Source organism: Zootoca vivipara, chromosome Z2 (genome assembly GCF_965207765.1).
Source record: "Zootoca vivipara chromosome Z2, rZooViv2.hap1.1, whole genome shotgun sequence".
NCBI classification, from domain to species: Eukaryota; Metazoa; Chordata; class Lepidosauria; order Squamata; family Lacertidae; genus Zootoca; species Zootoca vivipara.
Genome location: NC_142585.1, coordinates 28,743,465 through 28,762,072, shown reverse-complemented (window position 1 = coordinate 28,762,072; position 18,608 = coordinate 28,743,465). Strand labels below are relative to the sequence as shown.

At 41.2% G+C, this 18,608-nt stretch overlaps 1 protein-coding gene and 1 long non-coding RNA gene across 2 annotated transcripts in view; one reads left to right on the top strand and one right to left on the bottom strand.

Annotated features, from left to right (window-relative positions):
- Positions 1–3,998: 3,998 nt before the first annotated feature.
- On the bottom strand, positions 3,999–6,139 carry LOC148686605 (uncharacterized). The gene is made up of 2 exons (XR_015948790.1): positions 6,004–6,139; positions 3,999–5,320 (listed from the first exon to the last, which is right to left on the bottom strand). It is a non-coding gene; the product is annotated as an uncharacterized LOC148686605 (long non-coding RNA).
- A 57-nt stretch (positions 6,140–6,196) lies between these two features.
- ABCB7 (ATP binding cassette subfamily B member 7) overlaps positions 6,197–18,608 on the top strand; it is a 50,102-nt gene continuing 37,690 nt past the window's right edge. Inside the window, exon 1 of the mRNA XM_035113544.3 lies at positions 6,197–6,387. Coding sequence (XP_034969435.1) covers positions 6,229–6,387 — 159 coding nt within the window. The 5' untranslated portion in view covers positions 6,197–6,228. The remainder of the gene's footprint in view (positions 6,388–18,608) is intronic.

Here is an 18,608-nt window from a genome sequence, read left to right as displayed (position 1 = left end):
CACTCTTTTGGCCAGAAGAGGGGTAGCCATGGAGGGTGGGCTTTCAAGCGGCTGGGATGCCTGCAGCTGCACCCACGTCCTCATAAGCAGCAATATCTGCAAAGCACAATAAAATAAGATACACCTGTAATTAGGCTTATAGTCCTATGGATGTTTTCTTGGCAGCAACAGCCATTGTTTCTTTGTCACTCCATGGGGGGATAGAATATTGGGAACTTGCTTCTATAGAGCAGGCATAAGCAAACTCGGCCCTCCAGATGTTTTGGGACTATCCCTGACCACTGATCCGGTTAGCTAGGGATGATGGGAGTTGTAGTCCCAAAACATCTGGGGGGGGGCTAATATTGCCTATGCCTGCTATAGAGGTATGAGATTGAGAGGCAACTGGCCTTGCCTCCCCACCTACAGCAATCACACCAGAATTTCTGCCTAGATACCTCCTGGTCTGCCCATTGGGGCTAAATGTGCCCTTTTACTGCCTAGCTTTCCATAATCTTCTGTCATAGTACCTCTCTTTCCAAGGCTGGGTTTTACCAGGAGAGGGATATCTCCGCAGCTCTTCACTTCATTGGAGTGACCATTTGCCAAATCAAAATAAAAAAATTCCTTCAGTAGCACCTTAAAGACCAACTAAGTTTATATTTTGGTATGAGCTTTCGTGTGCATGCACACTTCTTCAGATACACTAGAAACAGAAGTGTCAGACCCTATATATATACAGAGGGTGGTGGGGGTGGGTGGGAATGGGAGATGGGCTGATGGGAACTTCCCTTTCCAGAGCAACTTCCCTTTCCAGAGCTGAAGGGCACAAAGTTGCCAACTTTGCTGCCACATACACCCGGACAACATCATTACTGGCCCCAACAACATCCAACATACCATCTCAGGACTATTTAATTGCTCATCTTCTAACATTGTGTATGCCATCAAATGCCAACGGTGCCCTTCAGCTCTCTATATTGGACAAACAGGCCAAACCCTACGCCAAAGGATAAATGGACATAAATCTGACATCAGGAACCATAAGACTGAAAAACCAGTAGGAGAACACTTCAATCTCCCAGGACATTCTATACAAGATCTCAAAGCAGCTGTTTTATTACAGAGAAATTTCAGGAACAGACTGGAAAGGGAAGTTGCTGAATTGGAAATCATTACCAAGCTTAAAACCATGGAAGCACCTGGGATGAATAGAGATATCGGATTCTTATCTCATTATGCATGATCAAGCTTTCTTTAGCACCTCAGCCCAGGACTAATTGCAGCCATCAGCAGCCATTAACACCCATCTACAGGTTTACCACTCCCATCAGCCCATCTCCCATTCCCACCCACCCCCACCACCCTCTGTATATATATAGGGTCTGACACTTCTGTTTCTAGTGTATCTGAAGAAGTGTGCATGCACACGAAAGCTCATACCAAAATATAAACTTAGTTGGTCTTTAAGGTGCTACTGAAGGAATTTTTTTTATTTTGCTTCGACTCAGACCAACACGGCTACCTACCTGTAACATTTGCCAAATGTCATCTTCTACAACAGGCATCCCCAAACTGCGGCCCTCCAGATGTTTCGGCCTACAACTCCCATGATCCCCAGCTAACAGGACCAGTGGTTGGGGAAGATGGGAATTGTAGTCCAAAACATCTGGAGGACTGAAGTTTGGGGATGCCTGTTCTGCAACAACCATTAAAGGTTTTAACAGGTACAACCAAATATCCTAGCAGTGTAGAATGCAGAAGTCTTGTGCTCTCTTGACTGGAAGGTCCTCAGATAGATGTTTTCTTGGCTTTTAGGAGGCGAGGTTCCAGGCCTTTCTTCACAGTCATTAATGGAGAATTGGTTTTATTATTACTTTTCTTATTCTGCTTTTTATTGTTGTTTTCACTGCTGTTTTATTCTATTTTTCTGCTTTAAAATATTTTATTGCTTTAATTTAATTTTAATTGTTTAGTACTAATTTTATTAGTCAACTAGGTAGCTTTAGCTGGAAGGAAGAAGAGAAATCTTTAAAAATTAAATAATTAAACAAAGAAGCAAAGAACAATCTTCTTTTTGTGGAAACTGCAATGGGCCTCCTGGTGACTTTTTCATTTGAAACACTCTTAGTCGATAGGACTAAGTCAGAGGTTGGCAACAAATTTTAGCTGCGGGCCAGTCCACTGTCCCTCAGACCTTGTGGCGGGCCAGAGAAGTGGCATGGGGCGGGGAGCTGGAAAAAGAGGCGAGGGGGGCCAGCCTCTGCGCATACTTTCCCAGGGGTGCAATCTGTAGCGCATTTCATCTCAGTGGGCTTGAGCGCGTATTTGGGGCTCTTAGCGTCTATGCATCCAACGGCAGGGCAGGGTGCCACTATGCGCCAAGACCTGGCGTCTCCTGGCAGCGCAGGTGGAAGCTGGCGGGGAAGGAAAAGCGGACTTCTGGAGGTGGCGAGGTGGGAGGAGCCGGAGCCGGCGGTGGGCACTGCCTTGCCTCCTTGTAACGGGAGGAAGAGGCCGAGCACCGGCGGCTCTGCCAATCAGACGCTTCGCCTGGTTTACCTTGATGTGGTGCCAATCAAACCCCACTGAGGTAAACCAGGTGCAGCATTTGATTGGCAGAGACGTCCCCACACCGCACTGAGGTAAACCAGGTGTGGCAATTGAGTGGTAGAGCCGCTGCCGCTCGACCTCTTCCTCCCGCTGCCATCACCGGGAGTCTCGGCTTCGCCGTGGGTTCCGGCTTCATGGCGCGGGTCGGATTTACAACCCAGGTGAGCCTGATCCAGGGCCTTAGTTTGCCGATCCCTGGAATAAGTGAATGGATACCTTATTTTTGTTATAATAATAAAATTCCTTCCTGTAGCACCTTAGAGACCAACTACGTTTGTCATTGGTATGAGCTTTTGTGTGCATGCACACTTCTTCAGATACACTGAAACAGAAGTCACCAGACCCTTATATATATAGTGAAAGGGTGGGGAGGGGTATTACTCAGAAGGGTGGTGGGAATGGGTGATTGGCTGATAGGTGTGGTAAACCTGTTGATGACTGTTAACGACTGCAATTGGTCTTACAGGAAAAAGCAAGGGGTGAGATGGCTAAAAATAGCTATAAGAGATAAGAATCCAATGTCTCTATTCAGACCAGGTCTCTCCATGGTTTTAAGTTTGGTAATAAGTTGCAATTCAGCAACTTCTCTTTTCAGTCTCTTTCTGAAATTATTTTGCATTAAGGTAGCTACTTTGAGATCTTGTATAGAATGTCCTGGGAGATTGAAGTGTTCTCCTACTGGTTTCTCTGTCTTGTAATTCCTGGTGTCAGATTTATGTCCATTTATCCTTTGACGTAGGGTTTGGCCTGTTTGTCCAATATAGAGAACTGAAGGGCACTGTTGGCATTTAATGGCATACACAATGTTAGAAGATGAGCAATTGAATAGTCCTGAAATGGTATGTTTGATGTTGTTGGGACCAGTAATGGTGTTGTCTGGGTGTACGTGGTAGCAAAGGTGGCATCTGGGTTTATTGCAGGCTCTGGTACCAGTGTCCATGTTAAGTCTGGTGGTTGTATTATTGTGGGTGAGGAGTTGTTTAAGATTGGGTGGCTGTCTGTAGGCAATGAAAGGTCTTCCTCCCAGAGCTTGAGAAAGAGAACTTTCATTGTCTAGGAGAGGTTGTAGATCTCTGATGATGTGTTGAACTGTTTTAACTTGGGAGCTGTTTGTGATTACTAGTGGTGTCTGTTATTTCCTTTTTTGGGTCTACTCTATCTTGCAGCAAGTTCTCTCTGGGTATCAGTCTGACTCTGTTGATCTGTTGTTTTAACTTCATCAGGCGGATATTTTAGTTCTAAAAAGGTTTGCTGTAGATCACTTATACCGTAGTTATTTATATCCCCCTTTACCCCAGACCAGAAATCAAGGTGGCTTATACAAATTAAAACAGCACAGATAAAATACAGAAAGCTAAAAACATATAATTTCCAATATTACTTTTTAACTATTAACTAAAAATCTATTTTGTGATAAAGTTATTATTGTTTATTAATGTATATACTCCTTATATGCCAAAATTGCTTGTACAATAATGGATTTATAAAATATAGTTAGCTTTGTAAATCATTTGATTAATTTTCAATATTCCAGAAGGTGGCAGTATTCAGATCAAGCACTGTCAAGTATGATAGTGGTTAGATTGCAGGGTGGTCCAATAAACAGCCCTTGAGGTCTTTTTTTGGCAGTTCCCAGCTACATTTGACTGCCCTCCTCCACAGCCCTCATGCTGCCTTCCCAAAGTCAGATAAGTGAGGTGCTGGGCTTTGTGAAGGAGCTGTGAGGACTCTGAAAGGGTTCTCGAGTCCTCCAGCCTCCTTCCCAAAGCCTAGTTTGCACTTTCCCAACCTTGGGAAGGAGATAGAAGGGGTATAGGACCCTGGCAGAGCCTTCCACCTCCTTCCCAAAGCCCGGTGTCTTGCTTAGCCAGTTTTGGGAAGGCAGCATGGGGAGGGGTGTGTGTCAAATTTTGGTACCCCCATGTAACAAGGCAGTGTGCAGCCTGTGGGTTCTGTGTCAAAGTACTCTTGCAGTCCACTTGGTGGGAAAAGTTGGCCTACCCTGGGGTAAAGTCTGCCTAGTGACACACAAAGAAATTGTAATTATTTGTTGTTGTTTAGTTGTTTAGTTGTGTCCAATTCTTTGTGACCCCATGGACCATAGCAAGTCAGGCACTCCTGTCTTCCACTGCCTCCCGCAGTTTGGTCAGACACATATTTGTAGCTTCGAGAACACTGTCCAACCATCTCGTCCTCTGCCATCCTCTTCTCCTTGTACACTCCATCTTTCCCAAGCTTCAGGATCTGTCCTTCCAATGAGCACTCAGGGCTGATTTCCTTCAGAATGGATAGGTTTGATCTTCTTGCAGTCCATGGGACTCTCAAGAGTCTCCTCCAGCACCAAAATTCAAAAGCATCATATGCATAATCCTCAGGCTGTACCTGGTTCAAAACTCATCTCAGTAAGAACTGGCTATCTCGAGTTGCCAGCTTCCCCAATGCACCTCCAGCAGGGCTCCTACACCTTTAACAACTGCACACAGGTGGCAATTCATCAGGAGAAGCTTCCCCCATCACTCCTCTTTGTATGCAGGTGTAAGGACAAGAAAATATCTTTACCAACTGAATTTCCTCCAGTCATACAGCCGTTTAGGAACTCAGTAGCCAGGGGGTGCTTTTTTTCTAGACACCTGTTGTCCTTCCTTTGCCAGCTTCCCTTTATCCATATTTACTAAGAAATAACTACTACTTCTTCATTAAATTTGTATACCACCCTTCATCTGTAGATCTGAGCAGTAAAATTACAAACATAAAATTACAATATAAAAACCACAAAATATATAATAAAAGAACAAAAACAAACTAGTAAGCTTCCCCCTACCACAGCACATTTAAAAGGGCATCAGATGTTAATCAGACAAAGGCCTGGTTGAAGAAGAACATTTGGTCCAGGCACCTAAAAGTGTAGGTGCCAGCCAAATCTCTCTGGGGAGAGCGTTCCACAAATGGGGAGCCACTGCAGAAAATGCCCATTCTTGTTTTGCCTCCTGTAGAGGACTATGAAGAAGAGTCTCGGAGGATGATCTCAGGGTCCGGGTAGGTTCATATCGAGGAAGGTGGCCCATGAGGTATTGTGGTCCCGAGACATTTAAATAAGGTTACCCCTCCCCAGTGCCTAAGAAACTTATTTTTGTTATTGGTTGTTTTTTAAAATAGTGATTGATTCCAGCAAGAAAGCAGTTTGGTTTCCCTGCTTCACTTTCTTTTATTATTATTTGTTTATTCCATTTATATACTACCCTTCCTCTTAGCTAGGGATGATGGGAGTTGTAGTTCAACAACGTCTGGAGAAAGGCAGCTCTAGCCACTAACATTTGTAACCAACTACTGTATTTGGGATCCGTTTTTCTTCTTATTTGATCTCCGAAGAGCCGGATTAATGAATAAAAAAAGTAAATAAGGGATATGCACCCATGTTTCTCCTCTCCACCACCTCCACATCCTCACGACTACCCTGCGGGGTAGGCCAAGCAGATGCGTTACCAGGGGCCCGAGGTGACCCAGCGCGGATTCTGCCTCCAGCCACGCGTTCCACCCACTTCCGGTGCCTCTCCCTCCCCCCTCTCTCTATCCTCGGCTCCGTTTCCGGTCCTCCGGCGCCCTTCGACGCCTCTTCACCTCTCTGCGCTCGCCAACATGGCGGCGCTGAGGGCTCTGTCGGCGGCGGCGCTGGGCGTCACGCCCGGTGCGGCTGCTTCTCCGCGGTATAGACTACTGCTGGCTTCGCTGCCGTGGCGGCCGGCGGCGGGAACTCACTCGTGGAAGTGGGGGCGTCCGCCCCCGGGGATATCGCAGGTGCGCCGGTGGGGCTGAGGCGAGGCGGGCAAGCGGGCGGAGAGGTGGGCTCGCTCCGCCGCGGGAGCGTTGAGGGGAGGCTGAGGGGCGGGGAACGCCCTGAGGGGACCAAGGCCGGTCATTCCGCGCGGGTAAGACTTCGGGGAGATTGTAGTCGGAGGGTTACGAGGGGGTCCCAAGCGAGAGTCTCCTAAATGCGAAGCTGTTTGTCCCAGCCCTGATCTCTTTAAAGGAGGATTAGGTAAATTCATGGAGTGTGTTAAGTATCAATGCCTTCTCTCCACAATAGCTATGTCCTTCCTGCACGGTCAGAGGCAGCAATACTTCTGAATACCAGTTGCTAGAAACCGTAGGCGAGGCGAGTCCTGCTTGCGGGTTTCCCATAAAAGGCACCTGTTTAGCTTCTGCGAAAACAGGAGTAGATGGGCTGTTGGTCTGATCCAGCAGGCTCCGCTTATGATTTCATGTAAAACCCAGTTCCTAATATTTCTTACCACACTTGTTTTGTGATCAAGGGACAGCAACGAAACTTTCCTCCTTCTCTTTCCTGGACTGAATTCTAAATTGTAAGCTCCTCTAGGTAGGGCTCTGGTGCTTTGTAAGCCATGCAAACTGATAGTGCTCCTTTGTAACGATAATAGTTGCTGCCAGGACCCTCCTGGGCCTATGTAGATAAGGGCAGCTGTGGATTCTCAAAAGCTGGGCTCGCTGGTAATGTCCCTTCTACTTTTCCCCACATGGTGGAATGTCTGCTGCCTGTGTGGAAATCAAAAGCTGCTGGTGTGAGAGAAAACTTTGCCCTCTGGTCTCTTAGATGGCCCAGACCCACACATGGGCTATACGGGGAGAGGTGCAGTTGTGTATCTGCACATGTAATATTAATGTATGGTACAAAAAATAAAAAATAAAAATAACACGGCTCTTTGGGGGCAAACTCCAGCCATTTGCCATGTCAGCAGACCGAAAAAAGCCTTATTGGGGATCTTATTGCAAATGTAAAATGTTGGTACTAGTATATAATGCCCCGTCCTTTTTTAAAACAGAAAAATAGGTGCTGTAACTCACCATGAAGTTGTTACAGTTAGTGTCACACTTTTTAACCAAAAAGAGAGAGGTGCTAGTACTTACCATGAAGTTACTGCAGTAAGTGCCACACTTTTTAAAAACAAAAAAGGTGCTGGTACTGCATACCCTTGAGTACTCCTTGAAAAAAGCACTGATAATGGCCTAAATAGTAATAACCATATTAACATTTTTATTTTGCCCTTCTTCCGAAAGGAGCCCAGGGCGGCAAACAAACAAGCAATTAAAACATCTTAAAATAATTCTAATACAGATGTAGACCTGGGAACCATGTTCTTGAAGGAGCACCTTTTCCCATGGGTTTCAAGCTGCATTTTACAATGAGAGGAATATGCCTTCCTTGTAATACCACTGCTATGGATGTCTAGGAGGTTGCATATGTGAGAGGGTTTTCTTTGTGGTTTGTCCAGACTTTTGGAAGGGGATGGGTACACTTAGGCTCTGTGATTTTATAATGAATAGGGGTTCATCAGATTTTATATTGTTAGCTCCCCTGGGCACCTTTTAGGGAGGAGATTTGGGCTATAAATTTAATAAATACACTCTACATAACCCTGGGTATCCACATAAATTTTAATTATTAGGTATAGAAGGAGGTTTCCCCTTTAATGGAAACTGACAGGAGACCAATGAACAAAGAGAAATGTATCACATAATCCTGTCCATCAAAATTATAAATGTATCAACTTTTACTTGTTTTTCACATGACATTTTCTTTTCTCTGCTGTGATATTGTTTATTTTAAGAAATAGATCACAAAAACAACATTCCACGCCAAATCACCTGATTTTAATACTCAACCGTGCTCTCTAGACTAAAATTTTCTTCAGAATTTTTTTTGTGCATAGATACCTATGAGATAACCTCAAATTAATTTTTTAATGATTTTTTTGGTCCAAAATTGGGTGCAGGAGAATTTTTTTAACGTTTTGATTTTTGCGCGATTTAGGCTAATGTGATGTCCGTGTCATGTTTAGGAAAAAACCTCCTCTTCCGCTTATTTTTCAACCAATTGGGCTTTGTTGGTATCAAAATAAAGCTAATTTTTGTCTCTTTCAAAATAACGTATAAAAATGGTATCAAGTACAACAGAAAAGGGTCCCCGGCCATTCAAAGTGAATTTTAGTCATTTTATACCTCGGTAGGTTCAATAAGCCCTAGCGCGCAAACCACAACTAACACATGCATCATACCGTTTTTTATAGAATGTGCTAACCATGTACTTTTTATGTTTTAAAAATAAGGGTGTTTTGTGGTTATAAAATATATTGATTTTGAAGTAATTATTTTACAAAAATAAATATTTTTTTTGTGTGTGTGTACAAGTTTAAGGTCTCTTTGAGCTTGAAATAACTCAACATTCGTGAGAGTAGTTAAAATTGCACCCTCTTATGTTACACTGTCATCTGATGTTAGTTTTACATTACTGTACAGTATTTCACTGTTAGCTTACCTTTGTAGTGAAAGGTTATATAATACTTTTTGCCAATTTCTGAACTTGTTTGTGAACCTTATCGTCTATGATATACATCCTTCCTAGTTGATGATGAAGAAAATGGAACTTCTCTGATTATTTTTCATAGGGCACCCAGCAGTAGTTATTCTTAGTTGGCCAAAAATATGTTTGTGAAGGACCAGGTGGATGCATGAACTGAACTTTAGCATGATTGTAATGTAATGCAATATATTTTATGAAGAATGCAATGCAATATCTTTTATGAAGGATTATTTATTACAACAGCAGTCATAAATAAGAAACATGAAACACATAGAAAAAAATGAGATATACAAAAATTCTTACCATGTCAGTTAATACTTAGTTGGATAACCTTTAGTCTTCCCATGGAGTGAACCAAGTTTTTTAGTTCTACAGCTGTAATAATGTGAAACCAAGATTGAATTATTGCCTCTATGAATTGGGTGTTATTGCTGGGTTGCTTATGACTAACAAGTTTCTTTAGTTGGCTCCATAGATTCAGGTATGGGCTATGTATTTGGGGGCATTTTCATTCCCATTAATGACTCAAATTCTGTCCACACCTTTTGCTGTCATACAACCCCAGATCATAACACTAACTGGGTGTTTCACGGTAGGTGTAATGCAAGTAGGATATAAATCTTCTCCGATTTTTCTCCTTGCGTATTTCATGCCATCAGTACCAAGCAAGGAGATTTTGGTCTCATCACTCCAAATAACACTGTCCCATTATTCCACTGTCCAGTTAACATGGGTTTTAGCCCAGTTTAATCTTTTCAACCTTTGTTTGAGAGATAACAATGGCTTTTTCCTTGGAGTTCTAGCATTTAGATCATATTCCTGCAGTCTGCACCGGACAGTCCTTGCACTCAACTTCACATTACATTGCGCCAGGTCATCTTGTATACATCCAAATGATTTTCTTCTGTCATGTAGGCACAGTCTCTCAATTCTTCTATCTTCACTTGCTGTTGTGCACCTTTTCCTGCCTTTACCAGTCTGATTTTGTAGTGACTGAGTCTCCTTATACCTCTTCAAAAATTTAGAAATGCCACCTTTGGTTAAGTTTCCACCAATTTTTCTTCTACTTTCTTCATAACTGTAGCCTTGTTCACTTAATAGTACTATTTTACATAGTACTTTCTGGGTGACCAGTCAACTCTTTGCACCATTTCTTTAATTTTATTATGTTTTACAAGCTCAATAAGTGAAAGAACAAAAAACCCCAACCAACTTGATAGCAATCACATAACACTCTGGCAAATGTCCTTATTTATGTTGTAATAAATAATCCTTCATAATAGTTATTGCACTACATTCTTCATTAAATTATCTTTCCATTGATATAATTTTGTGGTATTACTCCCAAAAAAGTGGTGTTATGAGCCATTATTGCCAAAACAAGATGGCACCTGATTGGCTCTCTAAACACTCCTTTTTCTGGTTATTTGGCTCTAACGTTTGGTAGAATACAGATAATTGAACAAACTTCATTGCATTACATTCTTCATTAAATTTCCATTGATATATAATTTTATGGTATTACTCCAAAAGAAAGTGGTGTTATAAGCCACCAAACTTCGGAAATACACTTTCTCCAAAAGGTTTTCACAATTTTGGCCACTAGTGTAGAATGCTGTTGCCAGAATTTTGACTGGTATAGCCAGCAGAGATCATATTGTTACAAAGGTTTCGTACCACCCCCAATCTCTGCCAAGTTATAGCAAGATTCCAGGGGGTTCCTAGTGCTCATCCAGTGTTGTGTTTCTTTTGGGAAACCGAGGCACAGTGGAGACTACTGTCCTTAAAAATGTGGTTTATTTTACACTTATTTACACCTAAAGCCTTCAGTGGAGGGGGCACAGAACATTATCCCCCAAGAGTGTCCCTGATGGTGCCTTTCAATAGTTTCAAGTGAGCTTGGGTCCAGAGCAGCAGCCAGTCATGGCCCCCAGTCTCTCAGTGCAGCCTCCTGTCAGCATTGCATGGATTCCCCCTCCCCCCCCTTTCCAGGAACACCTTGCCAAAAAACACCTCCCCTTCCATCTGTTTGTTCCTGCCTTCTTCAGACTTCTGTTTCTTTAAAAAGGACACATTTTTCCTTTGTGAAATCATGCTTCCTATAACATCCTTCTCCCAGCTGTGCTATTTCTTCTGCTAACTAACATACAGCTGGGGGAAGGACAGCACCTGCATGGTCAATTGTTCATTAATGGCCCGCCATTAGTTTTCCTTGTGTTCTTAATGGCATCACTACCAGTGATCTCCTGTACAGCAGAACTGATTCAGCCTGTATTTTAAATCTAACATCTTGCATCTTCCCTTCATTCTCCAAAAAACAGCTAAATTCTACCACATTATTTATTTCTGACATTCACTAACTCTAGCAGTTATGGGTGCCCTTGCACCCCCAAACTCTTTTAACCCAGATCTGTAACAATATAATACCAATCGTCAAATAACTGCATTAGCTGCTTATTCACTTTCAAGCCCAATTCAAGAGGCTTGAGTGTATCCTTAAAGCCTTAAGTAGCTTGGTACCTGAACACCTCAAGGAGTATCTATCAGTCTGCTCAAACTTTAAGACCAGCGGATGGATCTCTTCACATTCCTCTGTTGGGGAGGCAGAGCTTTCTCTGTGCCACCACCCTGTTTGTGGAATTCTGCCTCCTTACAGATATGTCAGGTGCCAACACTTGTCATTTCAGTGGCATGTGAAGATAGACATGTTTGCTCAGGCTTTTAGATTTTTAATAGGTGTGCATTTTATCTATTAACAAATTCTACCTTCCAGAATTCCTGGGAAGTCACAAATGTTTAAAGTGGAGTCATAGTTCTTTAAATATGTAGTGTGAATGTGGCCCTAGTCTAGTCATTTCACAGGGTTGTCATTAGAACAGAATGAGTGGGGGTGGGTGGGCTTAGGGAATCATGTACACTAATATGGATATATGGATCCTGTCACTAAGATACTCTGCATTTGTGGGTTGATTCAAACAAGTAGATGAGTAGCTCAGTCTTAAAAATAAACTTGAAACAGTTATTACCCCACAAATACTGCATATACAGTACAGTGGTGCCTCGCTTAACGAATGCCCTGCTTAACGAAATTACCGCTTAACGAAAGGATTTTTCGAGTGGAGGTTGCCTCACTAGACAAATTCGTTTTGTGAAAAATTCGTCTAGCGAATCACGGTTTCCCATAGGAATGCATTGAAATTCAATTAATGCGTTCCTATGGGCAAAAAATAATAATAATTCAAAAACAATTTAAATGCATTCCTATGGGATTCGCTAGACGAATTTTTCGTTATAAGAAAAGACCCGTGGAACGAATTAAATTCGCCCCGCGAGGCACCACTGTACCAACATTTACCAATCATTGGTAAAATCAACATTCCAATTTACTAAAGGTTCACTCTCAGGCTCTATAAGTAACTGTTTCAATAACTGAAACAACTAATTACACCTTTAGCATTCTTGGCACATTCTGTACTCTGAAATGCTTTCCAGAAAGTAAATTATTTGCTCTGGCTGTTTGCAAACTAGTCAGCGTACAATATCTCCAATTTATCTGCTTTGTGGTGCTGCTTGATAGTTTCAACCCTTGTCTATCTGTTTTATTGACATTCGTTCAGGGATTCTGTCCTCCCCTATCCCCAATTATGAATATTTATTTAGAATAGATTAGCATGGTCAAAATTCATAGTTGCAGTTGAATAACTATTTAGGCTTTTAAGAATATTTGTTACATCAAATTATACTCATGGTTTAATTAATGACTTTTAATGTAATACTTTGCTTAGAAAAAAAATAGAACAAAAGGAAGTACTACTTCACCTAGCATCACATAAGTAACCTACAGGCTACATCAGTGGCTGTTCACTGCCTCCAGTATCAGCCTTTGAATATCCATTGATAGAAATCAAAAGTGGTGAGGGTGCTGTTGTGCACATGCCCTGCTTGCATTCTTAGCACAGGCATCTGGCTGGAAACTGTGAAAACAAATGTTGTACTGGGTGAACCTTTGGTCAGATCCAGCAGAGCTCCAAATATGTCTCCAAATGCATATTTGGGTAAAAAGCGAGTCCCAGCTCCAAAAACAATGAAGCTGTTGAGTTAGATCGGTGGCTGCTTCCAGATTTTGGAACTCATTCCCAAGAGAAGTTAGACTGGCTTCCACCTTGCACTTCTGCTGGCACGTGAAGACTTTCTCGTTCCAACAGACTTTTGGAACTGCTTTAAATTAAAGAACTGGTGCCTGTTTTTATTGTAATTCTTTGTATGGTTCTTGTTTTTATCTGTAAGCCGCCTTGTGTCCCTGCCAGGGAAAAAGGCAGAGTAGTAGTAGTAGAAGTAGTAGTAGTAGCAGCAGCAGCAGTAACAACAACAACAACAACAACGGGCTATTTGAGGGGAAAACGCTGGAGCACAGTCCTGTGTGGAGCTGTCCAAATGCTGAGGTTCCTTAATAGAGATATGGCATGTATAAACAGACCATCTTATTTTCCCTTTTTACATTCGTCAGGGTATTAAATAATGATACCAACTTGGCCACATAGTTTTATTTCTTGTAGCCTTTATAGTTTTATGATCATTTATATTTGCTTTCTGCTACCTCACCACTGATTAATCTTTATCCAAATAAATAAATGATGATCTTTTAGAATATGTTCAAGTAAATTAACATAGTTTATAGCTAATTTTTAAATAGGACAGTTGAAACAATAGGCACTGAACTAAGATAAATAGGTGTGCCTATTTTGACCAAAGTGTGCAGAAAAATTCTTCATTTTTGTAAAACAAATTAATCTAAATACAATTTTCATAATCTGTGTGTTTACTGTCATATTAAATGCTGCCACGTTCAAGGAATTGAAAGTAGATCAGGGGCATGGCAGGAGCATATATGCAGTCTGTCCTTCATTTTTTCTAATGACATTGCCACAAAAAGTAATAGCATGACTATTGGTCAAACAGTCTACACTTTGGGATCACTTTGGCAGAGGTTCGTTTGCAAGCTTATCTTAATAAATAAATAAATTCAGGCACAACAGGCACAAACAATACAGTGCCTGATACCTTTGGAGTACAGGCCCCATATTAGTAGATCATATACATTAGAACCACTTCATTTACATTTAGTGCTTGTGTAAAGGATTCTTCAGTGCTTTTGACAAGTGTGGGGGGAAATACGTAGTAAGTTATTCTCATATATTCAACCAATACACAATTAAATACAAATTTAAGTATTTTCCAACCCTGTTTAACTTTCATGTTGCAGACATTCAGGCTTAAAATACAGTGGTACCTCAGTTTTTGAACATCTCCATTGACAAACATTTCGGTTTTCGAACGCCATAAACCCAAAAGTAAATGCTTCCATTTTTGAACGCGCCTCGGAAGTTGAGCATGAAACATGGCTTCCGTATTGAGTTTTCTGTTTTGAGGCTTCCATTTTGAATTTTCAGTTTTTAAATGTTTCAGAACTCAGAACAGTCTTCTGGAACGAATTACGTTTTAAAACTGAGGTACCACTGTATTTTAAATGGTTTGTCTGGTTTGTCTCCAGTTTGTATGCTCTTTGAGGATAAAAGAATAGGGAGCAAAGCAGCCTGGGTTAGTCAAAATAATCCTGTCTTTAAGCAATGTAAATATCTCTTACAATAGAGTTATGAGCCACAGTAAAATAAATAAATAAATAAAATAAAGGACACATCACACACCATAGCTTTTCTGCTAGAACATATTTGACACAGTTGCATCGTCTGAAGAAGTGAACTAGACCAGGGTTCTGAAATGCAGACAGTAGGATGGTTAATAATATGTCACCTTATGTGGAATATGATTTATATGAAAAAATATTGTTCTGTGATCATGCCCACAGTCATAGGTTAAGGTCAGTTTGAGAATCCCTGGGTTATATGAGGTTAATATGACAAGTATGCAACTGGCTACCATCCCCTGACCCTAAACCCATTTCACATTAGGAACTACCATGAGGATTGATGGGACTTGCCAGGAAATGTGTGTAAAATAAGCATGTAAGTGGGGTATTTACTAGTCAAGGATAATGAACAACGGCCCTACAATGAGGTAACAAGGAGATCTGCTAACAATGTAATCTATGCTGTTCACAGAAAATCCGTATATTTGTTGATAACCCAAAGTTTGAGCACAAATACCCAAGAAACAAAGAAAATTCAGAGGGAGTGGAAATTCAGTGTTTGACTGGAAAACCCCCAGATATAATTAAAAGAACGAAAGCAAAGTTCTTATGACTATTATACATTTTATATTATTTCCAGTAATATATGACACTTGTTTGTTTTCCCCCCTTGGGTGTTTTTTTAGCCTTGATCAGGGAGGGACCAATATTGTTTGTTTTTATTAGGGTCTTACCTGCAAGCCTTTTTAAAGAACTGGTGAGGAACTACCTTGAGACAAGTCCTCTGTGTCCTTGTTCACATACCACATTAACCACAGCATGGAAGAGCAGCATGCTGCTGCTGGGGAACAAGCTGTTATCTGACTGGTCATGTCACCCAAATAAACCACAAGTGGAAGCCAAGGTTTGCTCTTGGGTTACTATTTATGGTTTGTTTGGAGGACACAAATCATGAGCCTGGGTTTGGACTACATGAGAAGCCAGACCATGACTTTTTCCCTAGCAGCAGTAGTGGGGAAGGAGTGAAGCACCTGTCAGCACACAAGAAGGTAAGAGTTTGCTGGATCAAAGCAAAGGCTCATCTAGTCCAGCATCCTGTTTTCGAAGAGGCCAAGCAGATGCCCATTATGAGAAACCCACAAGAAGGTCTTGCCTCTCCTGCGGTTTCTAGCAACTGGTATTCAGAAATATTGCTGCCTCTGACCATGCAGATAGGACATAGCCATTGTCCAGCACCCTGTTCTCACAGTAGGCAACCAGATGCCCCAATGGGAAGCCACAAGCAGGACCCAAGTGCAAGAGCTCTCTCCCCTCTTGTGGTTTATATGCACCGTGATTTAATGAGATGCGCAAACCAGACCTGGGAGTCAAAGCCCCTAGCTTGGGTTTTGTATATAGATCATAGCAAGTACAAGAGCATGAAAATATGCTCTGAACAAATGAGTTACTAAAAATAAATTCTCATGGTATATGGGGAAGGAAAGATTAAGTTGGAAGAGACTTGGCCTTCCAGAACACAAAAGAACACAAGCCTGGTGGAAATATAAGTGAAAGAAGGGGAAGGTTCATTGCCATTGAGCATTTTAAATAGTTAGACGCATTTTATTTTACACCTTCTCCCCAGTCAGTATTCATATTTTCTTTTGTTCCTTTCCAGAAGCAAATGGTCTTTAAGTGTGCTACGATGTACACATGTACACATGAAATGCTTGGAGTATTATCTGTTCATGGACTTTGTGCTCTTATGTACCAGAGTCTCTTTTATCCTTTTCAGATTCCACCAATATTAAATCAATTTGGTTCTTTTTGGTTTAGAGAAAAGACAGATTAGAAGTGACATGACAGAAGTTTATAAAATGTCACAGAGAAACTGGATGAAGGAAAGCTTTTCTCTTTCATGACACTAGCACTCGTGGACATCCAATGAAGCTGAATGTTGGAAGATTCAAAACAGATCAAAGGAAGTACTTCACGCAGCACATAGTTAAAACTATGGAACACAAACCAACAGAAGGCAGTTATGGCCACCAACTGGATAGCTTTAAAAAAGAATTAGACAAATTCATGGAGGACAAGGCTATCAATGGCTACTAGTCACAACAACTATGTTCTGCCTCCACTTTCAGAGGCAGTATTCCTCTGAGTACCAGTTGCTGGGAATCACAGGTGGGCAGAAGACTGTTGCCCAAATAGCACCACCATGGTTGAACTAGATGAATCTTCTGGGTCCTTTCCAACTCTGCAATTCTATGATCCTATCCCGGCTGAGAGAGTACATATTATAATTAAGCTTTAGATAGTCTACCAGCTCCCAAGCTACCCTGAACTTTCCTTAAATCCAAAATGCTTCTTTTCCAAAATCTATCAACTGATACTAACCATGCCCACCACTAGTGTTCCTTTGTATGTGTTTGCCCAGGACACTGACCCAGGAAACAGATAAGTGGAACAGAATTTGAAATTCCTCATGCAAGATTACAAGCCCCATCAAATTGCTTAGGATCTATACACAAAACAATCAAAAATTCTGAGAAATGTAAACAACTCTGCATCTCTTTCTACACCTTGTATGAATGTCCGGTGGCACAAACGTATGGCAACTATACGTTTGGGGATGCCTGACCTAGAGTGCCTTGGCAAAATGACAGTATATAAATCCAATAAATAATAAACCCTTGTAATAATATTACTACTACTATCAAGTGTTTACAGTACCTACATGGAACAAGTACCCTGGTACCCTGGAACACAGATTTGCAGCCCAAATTGGACCATAGAACATGGATTTTAGAATTTAAGATATATTCCCCCTCCCAAATACCAAGAATTACGGTTGGGAGTGGTTTTGAAGAAGTACAAATAGTAAAATGCATATTTAAAGCTTTCAAAAAGCATTAATTCAGCCCAGATTTGATATTTTCACATATTACATGGCCTGGGATTGCTGACTGAATATTTATTCAAGACACGTTGCTATATTTTCCTTTATAGTGTTTCTTTCACTATAACCACCTAAGTCCCTTCTGCAAAGCAGAATCAATGATGTTTTCTGCAAAGAAATGCTGTGAATTAATGTTTTCTAGAGTACTTGTAAGCATTTCTTAAAGTCTGTATAAGTGCTTTACATGGTTGTTACGATGCTTGCCAATTTGCTCTTGCTGTTCTGGCATAATAGAGATGTTAAGCATTTTGTTTAAAGCCTAGTTGCACCTTGAAAAAGGAGATTCTAAATGTAGCATTTCTCTCTTTACTTGAAAATGGAAGACCTGGAGTAAAAAAACCTGTGATACTACCGTAGTTCATCAGGCTTCAGTTATGACACATTTTATATGCTCTTAATTTTTAGAGTTTGTAGTTCTGAAATTTATTTTTTTTGGAAAGCTGCAGTGGTCTTTGGTCAAAAGCAATAAAACTATAGTATTAATTTTCACCAAATGGAGTTCAGGGTATTTCTTTCAGAGGATACTTGGTTCTCTGAAGAATGCAGCTGCTCCTCAGAATAATTTCAGTATTATTTCATAGGGATTTTACTATATTTATATTTTTGGTGCTGTATGGATTATTACTATTCCTTTACTCTGTTTTTAATTATACTACTTAAGATCTGAAACTTTTGTAAGCAGCCTTGAGGTTAAACACCTCATGGGTGTTCAAATAAAATACCTGCGAGTAATTGCTATATGTGTTGATGTACTACAATGGTGGGAAATATCAGGGGTCAAATGCAGCCCTCCATCCCTTTCTGTTTGATCCTTGGCACACTCTCCAGGCCATCTCCCTCCTTAGCCACACACACACACACACACACACACACACACACACTGCACCAACTATGCTTCAAAGTTAGGGGCATGACTGAACTTTGAAACTTTGATAACGCCCTTGTATTTGATAATGCTTGTTGCTTGTCTTGATGGAGGGTAGAGAGGTCATGTGTGTGAAAAAACTAGGCTACTGTACAAAGGTGAAATTTACATTTGTTTCTCTGCTCAC